The 20,907-nt window shown below is 37.0% G+C and overlaps 1 protein-coding gene across 1 annotated transcript; it reads right to left on the bottom strand.

The window, feature by feature from the left end:
- Positions 1-2,807: 2,807 nt before the first annotated feature.
- LOC311590763 (vomeronasal type-2 receptor 116-like) lies at positions 2,808-17,034 on the bottom strand (the record flags this gene model as incomplete). The annotated part of the gene is made up of 6 exons (XM_084770026.1): positions 2,808-3,712; positions 3,900-4,023; positions 10,775-11,002; positions 12,484-13,296; positions 14,140-14,431; positions 16,922-17,034. The coding sequence occupies 6 exons, from the start codon at positions 17,032-17,034 to the stop codon at positions 2,808-2,810; spliced, it is 2,475 nt and encodes an 824-aa protein (XP_084626152.1).
- Positions 17,035-20,907: the final 3,873 nt, after the last annotated feature.

The following is a 20,907-nucleotide window of genomic DNA, read 5'->3' as shown; positions in this document are numbered from 1 at the left end:
AAAAGATAGGTGGTAAAATATTTTTCCCACATTGTTAAATACACATGACCTGGACATTATGTACATAATTCTTACTAGGTAATATATAATTATTTATGTTAGAGAAATATTCTTTTATTTAGACAAAAGGATGAAATGTTGCAGGACAGTTGACTACATTGTGAGCTCTGAGATTGTGTAACAGGAAAAAAACATGTTTCTGGTTGTGAAGTGGCTCAGCCCTAGCAAGCACCCTTTATGTGGGAGCTATCTATGAACAGTACTAAATAAAGTTAACCCTAAGTCAAGAGGCAGAGCAAGAAGATAGCTGGAAAGGAGTAAAGGGAGTAAACATAAAGGAGAAACACTGACATAAAAGCGTTTAAGGCAGTGTGGAGAATGAAAATGGGCAAATTTTCCTATATGAGGTGAGCTGAGAAGGAAGGTAAGCTGGCTGATTTCTTTAACTCCCTGTCTGGTAGCCATTCACTCCAACATCTGGCTCCTGAGTCTTTTCCAGCAAAATAGAATTATTGGGGTTTTGTTTATAAAACACAAAATTATATCTGAAAAAGAAGGTGCAATAAAAAGAGTAAACTGACAGAATTAAAAACAAAAATTAGATCTCTTGATATTGGACACACTAGAGCTGTTTCTAACTAATTATGAATCATTTCAAACAGCTATTATAATCACCAAATATGATGTGCTTATATGCCGCGCCCTCCCTCCGGCAGGAATGACTCAGACACCAGGATTCTTCTCAATCACACTTTATTGGGAGCGCCCTTGAAGCTGAAGCAAAAGACCCCGAATGCCCACGAGCACGTCGTTTAAATACTGTCTGTACCTGGCATGTCAAAGTCTCATTGGTTGCATTTGGATGCCTCATTAGCATGCCCTATTAGCATGCCCGCAGTCTAAAGGGCCGTGTTGAAGTGCCTAATTTGCATACCCCTGTTCGGGAGGGGTGCATTGAGAGGGTTTATGTCTGTGTATGCGCGGGAGCATTAACGGTCGCCTCCAAGTGGTAATGGTCGCCGCCATTATCGGGTGCGGCCGCGCCTTACACTTATATATTTGTTTTCATGTATATGAATGATTTGCCTACATATGTATGTGTGTGACAATGCAATTCTTCTGCTTATGCAATACAAAACTCCGAGAACTGGATTTACACTCAGTTGTGAGACATGATATGGATTCTAGAAACCAAACATAGGTCCTCTGCAATAACAACCAGAGCTCTTGAATTTTAAGCCATCCATTTATCTCCAGAATAACAGTTTGAGGTGCTGGAGAACAAAATAGAATTTCAGAATACTTGATGACATGTCTGATGATGTAATGTTTTCTATTGGTATGAGTATATTTGTGAAGAGAATATTGATGGAAATGACTCATGATGACAAGAGTGGAAAGTCCACCTCCCCCCTTTTTAAGCCAGAGTTCACTTTTATATTTCCCCTTTTCAAAGTGGTTATAAAAAAGTGTGTCTTCAGCAGATAGGATTAAAGACAAGTGACATATAAATAAGGACACTCAAGAACATTGCCTGTTTATCCAGAAGACCTGGGTTAAGTTTTTAACTAAAAAATCAGAGCTACCAATCATCTCAAAGCCAGTTCTAGGGATTTAAACCTGTATTTTTCTCCCTGTGGTTACTAGATGCACACACACACACACACACACACACACACACACACACACACACACATCATTTATAACCTTCGCCTAGGGGTATTTATCCTACAAAAAAGTTATCTTGGTGGTTCCTATTGTAATATTAAGATATATGTTTTTCTTCAAGATTTGACAACTACAGAATATTTGATATTCAGAGTCAACTGAAATTCTAACATACATCAAGAGATCATTCTAACAAGCTGACATACTCTTCTTTCATTTTCCCTTGTGATGCATTTAAAGCTGAAAGTTCTTAAGGGGTCTGCATAAAGAGAGCCTTATTCATCTCTTTTTGTACTCCATCTTTCCACTGTAGGGTTCTGGAATTCTGACATCTTAAGAGCTCGTGGAGAACCAGAATTACAATGCAGAGTTTTTTGTACATTTCTTATTGTATATTTTAAAGTTTTAACTTCAGGTGTGTGTGTGTGTGTGTGTGTGTGTGTGTGTGTGTGTGTGTGTGTGTGTGCGCGCGCGTGCACGTGTGTGTGTGAGTGCTACTATGTAGTTATGTGTCCATTTGAGTTCAAATAAACTTGGAGCCAGTATAGGTCATCTAATTTTTTTTGCTCTTATTAAAGGTGGTGATTAAATTCAAATTTTTGTCAAGTTTGGGTATTGAATTAGGTCCTCTAGAAGAGCAAGACATATTTTTAACTATTGTGTCATCAAATACATTTTGTTATATTTTCCATATTTGTTCATCTCATATAGCTCCTAGAATAGTATCATGATTCTTTTACCTTACCCTGGCAAAGAGAAACGTGGTTTTACCTATCTGCAAGCAAAAATTCACAGTCTAAATGCTTTCATTATTTTTCTTTCACCGCTGTACTGCCATGAAGTCATTTAGTCACCAAGGTATTAAGGCTAGAACATGGAAATTATTTTTACCATTTTGTACTGCAGAGAATTTCCACAGTGCGATATTTCCCAATAGCCAAATCTTGTGAAATAAGTGGATAATTTCAAGATAATGTGCACAATGTAGACAACAGTAGTAGACATTATACTGCTAAGTAATACCCTTCCAGGAAACAGTGACAATCATTCTTAAACAGTTCAATCCTTCACTTTAGCCCAAAATTTCATGGTTATGCACCTGATTTACTTTTGTTACTTAGGATTCATGAATTATAAGTTCAAAGAGAAGATCTTTCCCTTATCTTTTGGATAGAATTTCTGTCTGGTCTTAATAAAATTATGTAGAACTTTGGAAGAAAGATACATCCCAGCATCCCAGCACTTGAAACCAAGATGGAGAAGATCTCCACAGCAACCATGACCATGCCCTTGGTGCTGTGGTAGACTGGGAGGAAGGTGACCCAGACACTGCAGAACACCAGCATGCTGAAAGTCAGGTACTTGGCTTCGTTGAAGGTGTCAGGCAGGTTTCTAGCTAAGAAAGCCACAGTGAAGCTTCCTAGGGCCAGGCAGGCCAAGTATCCCAAGACACAGTAGAATCCAGTAACTGAGCCCTTGTTACAGACAATAATGATGTGATTATTCTCAGAGTGTGCATCGATATTAACAAATGGAGGAGAAGTGCCTATCCAGATTGCACACAGAATACCTTGCAATAGGGAGCTGATAGGAATGATGTAGTTAGGTACTCCTGATACTAGGATGTTCCTCATCCTTCTTCTGGGGACAGTGACTTTGAAAGCCAGAACTACAGTGATAGTTTTGGCCAGAACTGTGGAAATGGCCACAGTGAATACAATTCCAAATGTGATTTGCTGCAGGATGCAAGTTGCTGAGTTTGGACGGCCAATGAAAAGCAAGGAGCAGAGGAAACAGGACATGAGTGACATGAGTAAGAGGTAGCTTAGGGTTCTGTTATTGGCCTTCACAATAGGAGTGTCATGGTGCTTCACAAAAATCACAAAAACCACAACTGTGAATATTGAGAAGCACAACGATGTTAAGGCAAACGCCATACCCAGTGTGTCTTCATAGCTCAGAAAGACCACAGCTTTATTAAGGCACTTGTTCTGATCAATGTTGGCATACTGGTTCTCTGGACACATCACACAGTCACCCATATCTGATGTAGAAAGGAAAGCTTTGTTAGTGCTGCTTCAGCATTGTATTGGCAGGGGTTTTTACATAAGTTTTTTAGAGAAAATAATATATTTTATTTGTGTAGTTGCCTTTTAGACCACATCAGCAACCCAGTGTGGGTGGTAGAGCGTGATCAACGTGATGAATTTAGCACAGCAGCATACACTTACTTGTCTCATTAGAAATTTCATTTTCTGGGCAAGGGCTGCAATCAAAACAACAGGATGCCATTCCTTCCTGCCAGAATTTTCTGAATCCAGGACCACAATCAGCACTGCAAACACAGGGTGGCATCTGGGCAAAATTAGACAAACAATGATCAAGATTATTACCTACTTTTCCTATAAGTGTACATTATATTAGTATGTTAAGATATCAATAGTCAAGCTTACTTTACATTCCCCAACTGAATGACCACTATATACCTGGTAGATTGTAAAATACCAATTATATCAATATAGGAGAACAAGTTGGTGAAGATTTGTTATTTCCCAACTCCTAGAATTTCAGGAGGAAGAAATTATCACGTGCTGTCTAAAAACACTTACAGAGACTGCAACCTGATTTTTCTACTTAGTTTTTTTCCACATGGCAAAAGTAATGTAAAAAGATGGAGGGGACTCTCCCTCAGATTGGCTCTAATTCTGAGTAGTTTTCGTGGAGAAATTCTGATTTGTATCACCTGTAGTTGAATGCTCTTTGTTATGTTTTTATAGATACCTGAGAATCACTTATGCACAGTTTCGTCTCATAATTTCCACAAGTACATTTAACTACAACTCTTCCTTTGTGTTGATCAAAAGAATATCTCGCTGTGCGGTGGTGGTAGACATAAACTTCTATTATACACTAGGGCACAGTTTTTCCTTCTCTTTACCATTTTAAAAATATTTCTTTTTATACTTGGTAAAAGTAAAAAGACTATTTTGAAGAAGAGGTGAGAAAACATACACCCCTTTACACTTTACATTCATTTCTTTTAAGGCAGCAATTCCTTATCACCACTGGCTGGGTGGAACTCACTGTGTAGAACAGACTGACAGCAAACAGATTTTCAGAATTCTGCCTGTAAGTGCTTGGATTAAAGACATGAATCATTAAACATACATGGCCTCATTTCTGATTTGAGTAGACAGCTTCTAATTTTTCTGCTTGTAGTAAAATACTGTTAATAGACTTGCTATAGAAATTCTTATTATGGTGTGATCTAGTCCTTCCTTTTTGTCAGGTGTATGTTTTCTTTTACACTAAATGGATACTGTATTTTGTTAGGAGACATTTCTGCATATTTTTGAACAATACTGTAATTATATGCTGGAGACTATTTATATGCTGTATTACAATTAACCAATCTGCAGACGTTGAACCCATGTTTGCATTCCTGTAAAGAAATCTTCTTGGGATATAGAATGGTCTTTCTGTTGTGTTGTTGCATTCTTTTGGTAGGTGTTCATTCAAAAGTATTCCATGAATATCATATAAAATTATTTTTCTATATTTAGTTCCTATTGCAATTCATTACAAAGGGCCTCCAATATTTGTAGAAAAGCTCTCTTCATGTATGTGAATGAGTATCCTCATCCCATGCAGGCAACAAAGGAAGGTCTTTTATTAATAAACCAATCTGTTTGTCTGTGTGTTTTGATTAGAGATCTTGACCACTAACACTCAATTACAGTGGGAAATTATTTGTTAATTTTGTCCTGTTGTTATTGCAACATTTGATACTTTAAAAATAGCTGTTTATCTGTTATTTTAATTCAGTCTACATGTTTCTTTAACCTCTTGTGTTCATCTTACATATAAGTGTGAAGATGCTCTTTTGTTATCATCCAGAGTTCTCTTTCCGTGGATATGAATTTTTTGTGTGAATTGTTGAAATTTGTTAAGTTCTCCTATTATGAGGGGTAACTTTGAAGGGCATAGTAACTGGATTTGACATTCATATCTCTAAGTGTTTCATCACTGTTACTCTGCTGCTCTAAGAGTTTCTTAGTGGAATCTGATGTTATCCATATGGAGCCCTTCAAAGAAAGGGGCTTCTCCTCTGAAGGTTTAAATTTCCTCTCCTTATTATGAAATAAATTTAAATAAAATTTGTCAAGGGCTGGATCTCTTCTGATGTTGAGTATTTAAATGATCACTGCGTCTAGATGGTGACATCTATATTTTATTGAATATAATATTGATGACTTTAATGTGTCCTTCTACTCCTTTTGTGCTCATGGTTTGTAAGTTTGATTACTTTTGTGTTTTTTCAGAATAAGATGTCTCTGTGTAGCCTTGTCTGTCCTGGACTCATTTTATAAACCAGGCTGGAGGTTGGTCTGATGTATTTTGATGCCAATTACTGGTTGTTATGACTGTGCCCAATGATTGCTATGTATCCTTGCCTAAAAACGTATTCCTATTTGGTCAATAAAAGGCCAAGACACCTCTGCAGAAAAAATGGGATAGGCTTGGCTAAGGTTCAATGGTTTTTTGAAGAGAGACAAGAAGAGATGAGAGAGGATGAAGGAGAAGAACGGGAAGAAGAGAGGCAGGTGTCATGGTTTCTGTGGAAGAAAAAGCACATGGTCAGCATGGATGGAAATTTGGCCCAGATGAAGAGCATTAGCAATTATTTGGCATTATAGATGGGAGATAGCTTGATAGAAATTATTAGATTCAGATGGCATGGGATTGGGGCAGTGGACAGGATTCCTGCCCCAGTATGGGAGATAGTTTATGGGATCCATATCTGCCCAGCCACAAGTTAACTACAGATATTTTAAAATATAATAGGTGTCTGTTTCATTGAATGCTAGCAGGTTATATAATACTGCTGAAATAATAATTATAATGATAATAACAAACATTATAAGGCAATACTTATAAATTAACAACAACACTATTTCCCAGAGTGTTGGGATAGTAAGCATGCACAACTGAGCATGCTTTGAAATTTCATCTTTTAATCCTATCCCATTCTTCTCCTGTGCTTTTTGTTTTTCCTCATTGTTTTATCTTTGTCATATTTTATCTTTTTTATTTTATTTTCTCTTATTTTATTTACTCATGGTCTATCCTGTTTTCAACCTGAAGTATTTATTTTCTTAATGGAGCATTGTTAACATATTTTAAAATGTGTTCCCTTTACATGCTGATTGTGGGCCTCCTTCTTCATCACCTCCTAGTCCCACTCTCCTTCCCTCATCTCCCATTTCCCATCCCTAGTTCTCGGAAAGGGAAAGTCCTTCTCTACTATCATCTGACCTCTGATTATCAAGTCTCTTCTGCACGGTCTGTATTCTTTTTTTCTCTGGGGCCTGGAAGGCCACATGCCGGGGGGAAATGATCAACAGGCAAGTACGAGAATTCATGTTCTTACTCCCCATATTATATGACCCACAAAGAGACTGTGTTGCCTATCTACTACATATGATCAGATGTAGGTCCTCACCATACATGGTCCTTGGTTGGTGCATCAGTCTATGCAATACCCCATGTCTCAACCCAGATTTGCTAACTCCATTGGTCTCTTTCTGGAGCTCCTTTCCCCTCCAGGCACTTCTATCACTCAACACTTCAATAACACTCCTTATGTTCCACCCCAAAATTTGTCTGTGAGTCTCAGGATCTTCTTCAATCCCCCACTGGGTGGAGTCTTTCAGAGGATCTTTGTGGGAGGCTCCAGTCCTAATCTTATTGCTTCATTTCTATTGCTTTTGGTGTGTATTCTATTCCCCTTCTGAATGAGAATTAAGCATTCTCCCTAGGGTTCTCCCTGTTATTTACCATAATTTCCACCATAGAAGATGACTTTTAACCCCCACAAAAAATCTCTGCCCAAGTCAGGGGCCATCTTAAATGTTGATAGTTACCTGCAGCTTCCCTCACCTTGCTTCATATGTCTGTCTCATATAGTGGGTAGGTGCCTTGGCTGATTTTTTTGACTCTGTGAGGGGACTATGAAGCAGGGTGGAGCAAGCTCTACACATCTTCCTGTACCTTGAGAAGGAGAGTTTGAGCATGGATTAGCTCTCCATGAGAACCCACCCATTCAACTCCTAGGGCTGCGCCTCTTTAGGTTGAGTGAGGAGAGCACCTTGAAGTGGCAATGTAGGCTAGAACTGGTTGTCTGCCAGCATTTAATAAAGTGCCTGGCTGTCTGTGTTGTGCCTGCAAATAGACACATGTCTTAGTCTTCTGCACAGGTTGTGTGTTGGAAGAAGGGTAGTCTAATATGTCCAGTATATTCCAAACTCTATATTTTAACTGAGAAAGTTGGGGTTCATCTGATATGCCAGAAATTATGGGAGTTTTCTTAGATCTATTTATTGTAGTGTGGTTATCATGTAATATATGGCTAATATCCACTTATAAGTGAGTATATACCATGCATGTCTTCTGAGCCTGGGTTACCACACTCAATATGATCATTTCCAGCTCCATCCACTGGCTTGCAAATTTCAAGATTTCCTTGTTTTTAATAGCTGAGTCATCTTTCATTGCGTAAGTGCACCACAGTTTCTATATACATTCTTCAGTTGAGCAACATCTATGTTATTTCTAGGTTCTAGCTATAATGAATAAAGTTCTTATGAACAAAGTTCAGTAAATGTCACTGTGGTACACTAGAGCATCTGTCAGTGGTATAACTGGATCTTGAAATAGAATTGTTCCCAATTTTCTGAGAAAGCACCAGATTGATTTCAAAAGTTGTTGTACAAGTTTGCACTCCCACTTGAAATGGAGGAGTGTTACCTTTTCTCCACATCTTCTTTAGCATGTACTGTCATTAGAGTTTTTTATATTAGGCACTCTGATGATATAAGGTTGAATCACAGAGTTGTTTTGAATTTCATTCCCCTGATGACTGGGGACACTGAGCATTTCTTTAAGTGTTTCTCTGCCTTTTGATATTCCTTTGCTGAGAATTTTCTGTTGAGGTCTGTACCCCACTTTTTAATTGAATTATTTGGGTTGTTAGTGTTTAATTTCTTGAGTACTTTATATATTTTGGATATTAGCCTTTTGTCAAATGTAGGGTTGGTCATTTTGTTCTGTTGACAGTTTCTTTTGCCTTACGGAAGATTTTCCGTTTCGTGAGGTTCCATTTATTAATGGTTGATCTTAGAGACAGAGATGTTGGTTTTCTCTTCAGGAAGTTGTCTCCTGTGCCAATAAGCTAAAGGATTCTTCCCATTTTATTTATAAAAGATTTATGGTGCCTGGTTTTATGTTGAGGTCTTTAATGTTCTTGGACTTGAATTTTGTACAGGATGAAAAATAAGGGTCTATTTGCATTTTTCTACAAGTAGACATACAGTTATATAAACACCATTTGTTGATCATGCTATCTTTTTTTCTATTATATAGTTTTGGCTTCTCTGTTAAAAATTAAGTGACAGTCGTGTATGGTTTTATTTCTGCATCTTCAATTTGATTCCAATGATCCATTTGTCTTTTTCTATGCCAGTATCATGCAGTTTTTGTTGCACTATAGTACAGCTTGAACAGGGATGTAGATACCTTGAGAAGATCTTGTAATGTACAAGATTATTTTAGCTATTTGAAGTTTTTCATTGCTCAATACAAAGTTGAGAATTGTTCTTTCAAGATCTGTGAAGAATTTTGTAGGAAATTTTATGGGAATTGTATTGGCTCTGTAGATTGCTTTTTGTAATATGGCCATTTTTACTATGTTAATTCTACTTTAAAATGAGTGTGGGAGCCCTTCCATCTTAATTTCTTTCTTCAGAGACTTGAATGTTTTTTCATACAAATCTTTCAGGTGTTTGGTTAGAGTTGTGCTAAGATATTTTATGTTTTTGTGGCTATTGTGAACAGTGTTGTTTCCCTTATTTACTTCTCAGTCTGTCTGTTTTTTGTATAAAGAAGAGCTGTTGGTTTTTTTAAAGTTAATTTTATATCCAAGCACTTTGCTGAAGGTGTTTATCAGTTGTAAGAATTTCTTGGTACATTTTTTTGGGTCAGTTAATGAAACTTTTAAGCTGACATTTTAATTTCATTTTTTCCTTTTCCTTTCCATATTTTAGTTTGAAATTTTTCATTATTTTGTACCTATTTTGTGTGAATTCCTTTATCACATTCTCACTCAGTGTCTTAATGTTTTGAAGTCTTCATGGTCTCACTGTATGCTCTCAGTGATGATTTCTCTCCTCTTTGGTTTATGTTTGGGACATTCTTATGAACATATTTTAAAATTCTTATTTTAGTATGTCAGTGAACTTATGGCTATGATGGTAACATTGGGAATCACTGTGCTTTTGTATTTAAATATTTATGTTTGGTGGTTTATTTTTTAAATATCTTGGAAAAGAGCACTGGATGCATTGTTTTTTTCTCCTAAGAAATTACCTTTATTGGTATGATATAGAACTATACAGATTGCTCAGCTGTCAATAGCAATCATTGCACATGCAAATGACCCAATTTTAATTTTTAACACCCACTATCTGAAGTCACCATAAATCTGATTCACTTTTTTTGGTGTCCTATGCATCAGATGCGTGATTTCTACACAACCATATATGCGGACAAAATCTCCATAACTATATAGAAGAAAAAACAAGGTTACCATTTACATAAAATCTAACATGCATCGTGGATATGTTAATGATTTAAGACCTCTTTGTAAAAAAGTTTAAACAAAATTATGTAATAAAAATGAATGTTTTGCATATATTTTCTCACTTAGTATTATTAACACCTGTGATAGAGGTTCAACATAAAGGAGAAAATCACTGTGTAGTAATAAGAATGACTTCAAGAAAAAAATTGCTCACTTTGAGGAAAATAATATCAATAAATGTTCAAAAACATTTTTATATCAATATTGAAAACCAGAAAGACATTTTGACATAATAAAAGAAGAGGGCACAGATTTTTGAAATTTTCAAAAATTAATAAAAATGTCACATCAAAAATGAAAAGAAGAAACAATACAGGTGGCTAGATATTTGTTTCTCATGTGACAATCTATTTCATTGCACAAATTTACTTCTGTGTATTGTAAATCAGTACATTAGGGGAAACCCACCTTACTACTTCCTGTGGCCCACTCCATTATGTCTTCAGATAAGTGAAGCTGTTTACCATGTGGAAAAAATGGACTGAACTGTCCTATCTTCACCTTAACTCCAACACCATTTGAAAGATCCCAAGTGTAGAAAATGGTGTACACTTCCAGCAGTTTTTGTTTCTCATTCATGTTCACTCTGTCCCCAACAGGGTTAGTAAAGTGGCTCTTCCTCAGAAAGGACTGTGTCTGAAAGTCAAGCAGCATTCTATAGTGTATATAACTTTCCTTGAAGTCATAAAATACAGTACGATTTCATCCTGAATGAAATTTTATTGAGTGAATGAATGGGATAAATCACAAATAAAGCAATTGGATAAATACAATTGTCATAAAGTTCCTAGAATTTTAGTTCTGCCAGAGAGGCCAAACAAATACAAACACAGACATATATGCAGAAACAAACAATAATTATGAAATATGTACACATAAATATGTACACACAGAGAGACTCACATCCACCCAGAGCTAGACACATAATACATCCATATGCTTATTTTCATACAAATAAACATACGTACCCAGATAAACAGAAAGATAAAAATGCATCCAGACACACAACTTAGAAACCCATAAAACACATTCACAGGCACACATATGCACAACACATGACCTGACAAATGCCCATAGAAAGACATACACAGATACAAACATCCACACAGAGAGACATTGACACATGAACAAATTAAAGCTCATATACCCAAATTCAAGGAGTAGAGCTGGGTATGGTGGCACATTCCTTTATTCCCAGTATTTGGGAGGCAAAGGCAGGTGGAACTCTGTGTTTTCAAGGCAGCCTGGCTTACAAAAATGAGTCCAGGACAACCAAGACAACACCAAGCAAACCTGTCTCCAAAAACAATAACAAGCAAACAAAAAAGAGGCAGATGGATAGAAAGACACACATACACAGCAATGAAGATATGCACACATACAAGCACATATACTAAAACACACAATACACACATTAGACATATGCAAAAACATACAGTGACAAATACATGCATAAAGTTACACACAGACTCAAAAACCCATGTACAAAGACATCCAGAAACAAATTAGTGCTCACTTCAATAGACAGATGGACAAATAGGCAAGCAGACAGAACTATATTTATACATATAAACAAATATACACAAAACATAAACCATACACATACACTCAGAGAGAAATATACATTCACAGACAAGAAAAAATGTATCTGCTGAAATGAATACCAGTACTATTTTCTTTGTAGTAACTCTCAGATCCTAGTAAAGTCCCCAGAGCCTTTAGTGGAGGCAGAATTAGTTGAGAAGACTTGAAAAAAACACCTAATACAATGATTTTCATATAATACAAAATAGTAAATAAGGACCCATCCTTTTATCATTCAGACAGTTGAAGAGAATTGATTGCTTATGTTTCTAGTAGTAGAAGAGGCATTGTGATATTCAAGTGCGTTGTAGCAAAATCACTGAGATTCACTGATAAATTGTGTCTTTGACTTCATTCCCTTTCCGTTCCACATTTATACTTGCCTTTAGATGTACAGCCTCAGTAGTAAAAATGTTCAAAAACCTACCTGGTTTGGGAAATATTTCCTAGTTCACTACTGTAGGCATAAGAGAGATTCTTAAAGATTAAAATACTGATGACATCAAATATCATCCAATAGAATAATACTCTACCTTCAAGCAATGGGAATTTAGTCCATTCCCGTTATCTGTGTCCATATTATCTATCTTTTGAAGAGTCATCTCATGAAGTACATGGGCCATAGCATACACAGCATTGTATATGTCATAACTGCCATCACTAAAGGCCATGTCAAAAGTTTGTGCCATTAGCCATTCCATTGAGGCATTGGATGAGCAGTTCTTCATTGTCTTACAGTTAGATGCTGAGGCTTCACAGTTAAAGTTCATCCACTCCAGTCTTGCCAGATATTCAACTGTATATTTGAGAGGGTCCAATGTCTGGACAAAGTTTTTCAAACCAGAAATATCTGGATGGTGATGTGTAAACAAAAGAGCTCCATGGAAGGAGTTAGGCATTAAATCTCTCTTACTTCTAGTGACATCCCACTCTGAGGTGGTAACCCATATTTTCTGTATACCTAGTGATTCCCACATTCTCAGGCTCACAGCTAGAGTACTGTCTGTGTCACCGTAAATGATAACAACATTTGTGGATGATGTCATGATTTGGTTGTAATACACTTCAGCTCTTGACATGTATATCTCCATGTTCACTGGGATCATATTCACAAAGGCAAAGCAGATTGTATTTTTTTCCATCTCTCTTTTCAAATATGTGAGAAATTGAACACCCTGATCATTGTCTGAGATGACCAGCCCAACCCAGTTCCAACTGAAATGAAGTATGAAAGAGACCATGGCTAAAACTACAGAAGCGTCCTCTGGGGCCATCTGATACAGATTGGGGAATTGTTCATGGTCACTGAGTATATGATGGAAAGCTCCATAGGTAATCTGAAGGACCTAGAACACAGAGAGCAACATGAGGTAGAATGCATTTATAAAAGCAGATAAACATATTTTTCCACAAAAAGGTCATTACATGTTATTTCTTCTCAGTTTTAAATAAGAAAATGTAGAAGCCTGGAACATCCATTTCTAGGAGGATCAGTGAAAGTCATAAGGCAAGGACAATGTTAGAGAAATATCCAGGAAAACGAGGCCACATACAATGACCCACACTGTTCTGTCTTTCACTTTTGTTTCATCTCCATGTGTTGAGTGCTTGGGAAGCTTTTAATATTTGTACAACTTGGAGATATTGGATTTTCCTCTCTCAGGAATTTTGCTGCCAAGCATCCTGAGAAAGTTTCTGAGCATCCTACCCCTACTACTCTTAGAGTCTTTGTCTTAGAGTCTTAGAGTCTTAGAGTCTTAGAGTCTTAGAGTCTTTGTCTGACCCTAATTTTGGTTTCCCTTGTGCCCTTGATGTTGTGACTCACATAACAATGCCAGACATATCCTCTTTGCCTCAGGCTCCAGGAATATCCACCCTTGTACTTACTCATGAATTAGATAATCAGAAAAAGTTAACTTAAAATGGTAAATTAGTTTGCCAGTCTTAAGTTGATGGCATTAGATCAGATTTAAAGTCTCTTCCTACTATAAACTAATCTTGTATATAGCATATAAGATTAGGGGCTAGCCCCAGCAGAAGCCCTATAATGTCTCTGAATAGTAAGTACCCTTGCATTATATAGATTAACAAACACATAATACCAGTCTCATTCTTAAACTTTTAATATCATCTGGGAATAGCTCCCTAAAAGACATCATTTCATAAATGTCTACCCAATAAAGTCTCACCTGCTGATACAAGAAGAGGTCAAGGTATGTCTGAAGTATGGCAGATGTTTCCCACTTTGGACCTGTAAGTATCACTGCACATTTGACTTCTTTGTTACAGATATAATTAGGGACAATATCATAATTTTGTACAAATAAACGAATGATATTGATTATTCGTGACATACTCTTACAACCGCCTACTGGGTAATGAAATATTAGTGAAATATTTGGTAAAAGAGAAGGATTCCTGTTGACTTCGTCCATTGAAAAAGCCAACGCCAAAGCAAACTGCAGGTTTTTAGTTGGTTTCCTGTAAAAGGATGCAATGTTTCTTATGAAGAAAGTTATACAAATGATCATTTGCAGACAAGACAAGAACTTCCTGTACTGCATACTACAGCCTCCTTGATTCCTAAAGATTGAAGCAAATGGTCTGTGTTGTGTGATTGGGATGACATAGGAAGCTGGTAACTGGCAAATGCTTTAAAAGTTCATGACAGTATATCTCCCATAAATAGCATGTAGTATTGACATTGTCCACAGAGAGCATTTTCATCACTCATTTTTGAGTGATAGATCAAAAGGCAAAAGCAATGTAATAGACTCTGAGCAAATGGTAATCCTGATCATATTTTTATTGCAAAATTAGTAAACAACATGAAAAATACCTGTGATGTATGAGCACATTGATTTTTGGTATTTTCCAATGAAAATAACTGAACTGGTTAAGGCAGTGAAATAATGATTTATGACTGCATAGTAGGCTTTTTGGGACAATAATTGGTTCCTGTCCTTACAATTATAATTTGTGCCCAGTGTAGTTAACATGTGCCCTCATATCCATCTTGTTTGTATTTTCTTTCTAGTTTATGTATTGTAGAAATAAAACATTTCTTAAAGTTTAATTTTTAAGTGAATTCAAAAATTAAAAAAAATATTTGGTAGAAGATGTTGGTCTGTATGCATTAGAGTGTCTATAAGTGAGCAATGGTTACTTAGGCCACAAGATGCCCATATAGATTTAATGTTTTAAAATGATGTCTTGCTGTACACAAGACTGTACTCAAATTTACAGGTCCTTAGAGCTTTTCAGATGCACAGAACCTCCTTTGGGTTTTTAGTGACGAGATTAAGGGTCTGCACTCAAAACTCAGTATTATTCACATATTTACTGTTTACACAGGAATAAGTTTTATTCCCACAGTATACATTTTAGCACTATAACGTTCTTCTAGAACATAAAACATTTTATTGTCTTTCCAGTTACAATAATAAAAATAGCATCCCACTAATAAGTATGAACATCAAAAAATTTCAATGAAATTTGAATGTTGCACTATAACATGCTTGTAAAACAGAAGAAGATATGGTGTAAAATGTATGAAAAATTTTTATGATTCTTTTTGTAATCGAAGTAGGCACCAAGACTGTTAGAGTATAATACCATGTTGTGTTTATGATGATGAGAAGAAAAATAAGTACTGTCTCTTTCTAGTTATTTCATATCATCTGACCTATAAAGAAAAACTCCTTCATTATGAATGATTCACTCAAAGTTAAATACAGTCTGCTTTTCAATTAAAACTTGTATTTCTGAGGTGTTTTTATTTTATGTTTTATATAACTAAGCTATTTTAAAATATTCTTTATGAACACACAGGAAAACATTCATTGACAGTTTCAGTTACACACAACAGAAATTTCATACTTTAACCTGTGTAAGTAAAAAATCTACTTCCTATAAGTAAACATTAGGAAACATCAAATACTTGAGCTTTCAGAGTAGTTTATTTGTTTAGAATGCTGTATTTGAAAACAACTCTGAATCTCATAAAAGGAGTATGGTTCACACACTGTAAAATATGCATCTATACTAAATTTACTGAAAATGAAACAAAGGAGTAAATATGATGTGTTAGAAAATACAAACTTACTCAAGGAAAAAGAAGGCAGATGTACGTTAAATAATGACAAAAGGGGAGCTATTAGGTAACTTCTCTGTGCCTATTCTCAAGTACTGACAAGTATAATATGTCACAATTGTCACCCAGGCTCAAGTGACAAAGGAAGCAAGCTGACACAATTTTTGCCGGTAGCCTCACTGTTTAAAGAAAGCAAGCATATAATTTACAGTCCATAAATACCTTCTTTACTCTAAAGAGAAAAGAAAGAACATGGTTTTGTAGTACTTAAGCCAGTGCTTGTACATATACATAAATAATTTATGGCACATCAGGAACATATATGACATTCCAAGTGGACAAATTTCCTATTTTCATTCTTGATGCAGCTTCAGAAGGATTTTGAGAGAGCAACTCTGTGTCTATATGAAATACTTACACAGCTGTGTGTGCCACAAAAATTATTGGCCTCAGCACATTTAGTAGCAGCTACCATGTGATGGAAGGACCATCATCTGACTCTATTGCAATTTTCTTGAAAGTACTTAGAATAAAACTCCTTGAAATACATGTGACATTTATTTCAGTATGATGTTATTGGTTACAGTGCAGTAGAAATTGTTAATAGGAGGGCTACATATGATGGATGAAGGTTGATATTACCTTCTTCCTTGAGGTTTCAGCCTTGTATATCAGCAGATGACCGAAAGAAAAACAGTGCACTCTCCAGATAACGTAAAAGTAGAAAAATAACATTGAGCCTGTAAAGAATTAACAGTTTTTCCCTGGTATTCAGGCTATGAGAAGAAAACAGCAGACTTTGAACATTGCTTTCACCTTCATCCTCATACTCAGCATAAAATATTTGTGATTACATTTACATGGAAAAAACCACTTACTCTGTATGCAGAACGTGGTAGAAATACTCTTTCTCCACAGGCCACTGTATTGCTCCAAGGGAGAAGACACAATCTGTCACCAAGTCCCCATCTTTGTCTTCACTTTGTTTCATTCTCCAAAAGCACCTTGGATACATGAAACTGGCCACGAGGAGTTGAATGTTCAGGAGGAAATAGAGGAAAATCAAAGTGAACATATTTGTCCTGGCTTAAGACTGGGCAATGTGGATTGAGAAGTGCCACCATAGATCAGCACATCAGATAGGCACCTCTGTACTTAAAACTGTTTTTATATTTCTGGCCAAAGGAGATGCTAGCTTTATGTTTATGATTCTTTCTTTCATTCATACTTATCCTGACCCTTGGAGAAATACTGAACATTCTCTGCCCTGGGGCTATGCATCTGACGTCCATAGTCCATGTGATAAACATGAGTAGGTAAATGCATATGTGGATAGTTCAGTCTCAATTTATATGACATCATTTGTGTTTGTGAATTTTAAAGCCCTGAGAGGAAGCCATTTTGTTCAAAATTTGACCCTTGAATGTCTCAACAAGTTCATTATGAAAACACAGTTAGAATGACGTCAGTGGTTTTAGTCAGATAATCCACAGATAGACATTCAGTAATGGTTCAAGAAGGACTCACAACACTCCAAGTCATGGGGATACACTGGGCATTGTATCACCAAGTCCAAATCAGGGAGATGTAACTGAGATCCTCCGACTCTGTACAGTGGATGCCATGCTGTACCAGTGACAGATCCAGAATATGTAACAAAAGCCTGTGGTTTCATTGTCTTGAGAATCAATAGGCAGGCTGAATCTAGAGACTTAGTAAATCCTGATGTATCCAAAATTATCAAGCTCGTCACAAAACCACTGTTCATTTACATGTAAATGCATGGTTTAAAAGGGTCAGCAAGACTGAGAGATGATTCCTGATTTGTGTACCTCATTTCAAATGCTACATAAAACCTATTATTCCTCCTGCTAACCAATCATTTATTAATGAGAAAGTAAGCTGGATATTTGAGAATTAAATGATAATGTTCTTCTGGGATCCTCAGTTTTCAAAGTTTAAAGCCCTGTGCTGGCTCATTTCTTCTACACTGTTTTTGTTTTCCTACATTGTTTTCATTCATTTTATATACCAATAGTGGCTGTAAAGAAGCATTGTCTTGAATATCTTAGAAGGAAATGGTAACTAGTAACTGGGAAGTGACACAGTGTTTAATAAGTAAACTCTTCTTATACAGTGTTGCTAGTTATGTATTTGTAGCTGCATTCTACAGCTGGGACTGGCAGTCAAAGAATTTACCAATGATTGTGTGCTCATGAGCCTCTCTCAGTGGATATAAAAGTCAGAGAAAACAGATCAATGGATGAAATTCTTGGGTTTGGGTGGTAATATAATTTATTTAACATTTTAGACAAGACAAACAAGGCTAGTGTATATATATATACACATATATATATAAAATCATATCTACCTGTTAGAACTAGGATATATATTCTTGTGATAAAATTAAACTAGTGTTTGATATGACCATGATTAGTTCAACTAACACTTAGCTTATATTACTTAATTATCCTAAATAGGTTACAGAAACACTTTCAAGGTATTAGAGGTAAACCTTGTATTATAATTGATCTGGATGTGTATAATACCTCATATTAGAGTAGAAATAATATATATAGTGTCTGTGTGTGTATGAAGAATAACCTTAGATTTAAATTCTATACCAATGTGTCAGAATTACATTTATTTTCCATTGATATACAAAATTCTTTACCAATGTATTAAAAATAACTGTATTTGTGAGTAACAATTAAGGCTTTGAGTTGAGGAGTAGATTCAATAATCTACCTTTTTTTCTATCCTCCCTCTGGATTTCTACATCCCCCTTTCTTTGTTTTCAACTCCTGTCTCCTTCCCTATGACAAAAGGTGAAGGAAAAGAGAGATGTCCCTTTGTCCAATCTAGTTTTCTCTCTGTATAAGAACAATAATAACTTATAACCAACTCATGCTGATAATAAACATCTGTAGACAAAGAGAGCAAACAGAAACCTACCCAACTCCTCTTAGCAGAAATAGGGCATCGTTTTCTTAAAGTTTCTTCAGGTGGATTTAGAGAAAATAATAACATTTGAAGTAGCCCAAATACTATTGTGGAAAATGGTTAAGCTGGCCATGGATACCATTTGTGTTCCATTTTCTAAATGAGGAGAAATACCAGGCTTAATAGGAATCCTGTGTGGGACAGTATGAAATGCTAGACTGATTGGGATCAGAATGTCTCTACAGTGCTGTCCTGTTTGATGAGTAAGAGCAACTGAAGAGCCTGGGCCTGGAACATGGAGGACTCAGGATGTAAGCATCCAGCATGCTGAGAGGAATGAAACCTGTCAGGTCTGATCCAGAAGCAGTGTCTGCTTCTTTTGTTCTGAAAACATAATTTCTCACAAGCATTATACAGTTCTAACATTATAATTGTTTGAGGTGTGTGTGGGATGCACAGAACAATTAAGGTTGGTTCTCTGCTCACCGCATGTATGAGCAGGAGAAAGACAGCTGCAAACCTTCCTTCATGCCATACCAATCTCAAGTAATAAATCACAGAAATCTGTGAGCAACATGAACCCTTGTTTATGCATAGACATTCATATCTCAGTCAGTCTAAGAGTTATTCCCATGGAGTAGGATTAGCAATATAAATTACCTCCTTGAGGCTGAGAAGCTTCTGTAAGGCAGGAGACACTGTAAAGAGAACAAAGTGATAGCCTACAGAACAGGAAAAGATCTTCACCAACTCTACATCTGACAAAGTTCTAATATCCAAAATATATAAAGAACTCAAGAAATTAAACACCACCAAACCAAATAACCCAATTGAGAAATGGGGCTTGAAACTAAACAGAGAATTCTCAACAGAGGAATACCAAATGGCTGAGAAACACTTAAAGAAATGCTCAACCTCCTTAATCATCAGGGAAATGCAGATCAAAACAACTCTGAGATTCCATCTTACACCCATCAGAATGGCTAAGATAAAAAATTCAAGCGACATCACATGCTGGCAAGGATGTGGGGAGAGAGGAACACTCCTTCATTGCTGGTGGGAATACAAAATAGTACAGCCACTTTGGAAATCTATCTGGTGCTATCTCAGAAAACTGGGAATAGGCCTTCCTCAAGAGCCAGCTATTCCACTCCTTGGAATATACCCAGAAGATGCTCCAGCACACAACAAGAAAATTTGCTCAACCATGTTCATAGCAGCCTTATTCATAATAGCCAGAAGATGGAAACAGCCTAAGTGTCCATCAATAGAAGAATGGATAAAGAAACTGTGGTACAGATCCAAGATGGCGGCGGGCAGTGTGGACCGTGTTTGGAAGCTCCAGTGAACAGTTCAGGGAATTGCATGGATTTCTGAGCCAGGAACACCAGGATCCCCACACCACAGCAGCAGGAGTGTTTCATGGTTCGGAGGGACCAGGGTGTGGAGGACTTGCATGCCCCTGCACATGGGAGGAGCACGGATTTTCTTGGATCAGAGCGGCAGCGTCAGAGGCAGTGGCAGCGGCAGCAACAGTGGCAACAGTGACAGCAGTGGCAGCAGCAGCAGCGGCGGCTGAGGTTTACAGCTTGGGGCCTTCCAGTGGAGGTGACTGGAGTGGTGGCTGGTGGGAGTTTCTGCGAGAGAGGGGACTCTGGACAGGATTTGGGCTGTGTGGTGCCTTGTGACCCAAACTGGACTGGGTGGACAGTTCAACCCCAGAGTCCCGGATTTGCTCAGTGCACTGTGCCGTGGAGATGCTGGCTCAGCTCAGCAAGCAATTCTGCCTGAGGCACAACTCAGTGCAGCCACAGCTCCCCTGCTGTGACACAGGCTGGGCAGAGCACGCAGTTCCAACCTAGGCACCAGCTCAGCACAGCCCCAGTTCTTCTGCTGTGATGCAGGCTGGGCAGAGCACTCA

This window comes from Acomys minous (assembly GCF_964271855.1).
Source record: "Acomys minous genome assembly, chromosome: 20".
Taxonomy (NCBI): Eukaryota; Metazoa; Chordata; class Mammalia; order Rodentia; family Muridae; genus Acomys; species Acomys minous.
The sequence above is the reverse complement of the archived record's forward strand: the minus strand, read 5'-3'. Positions and strand labels throughout refer to the sequence as shown.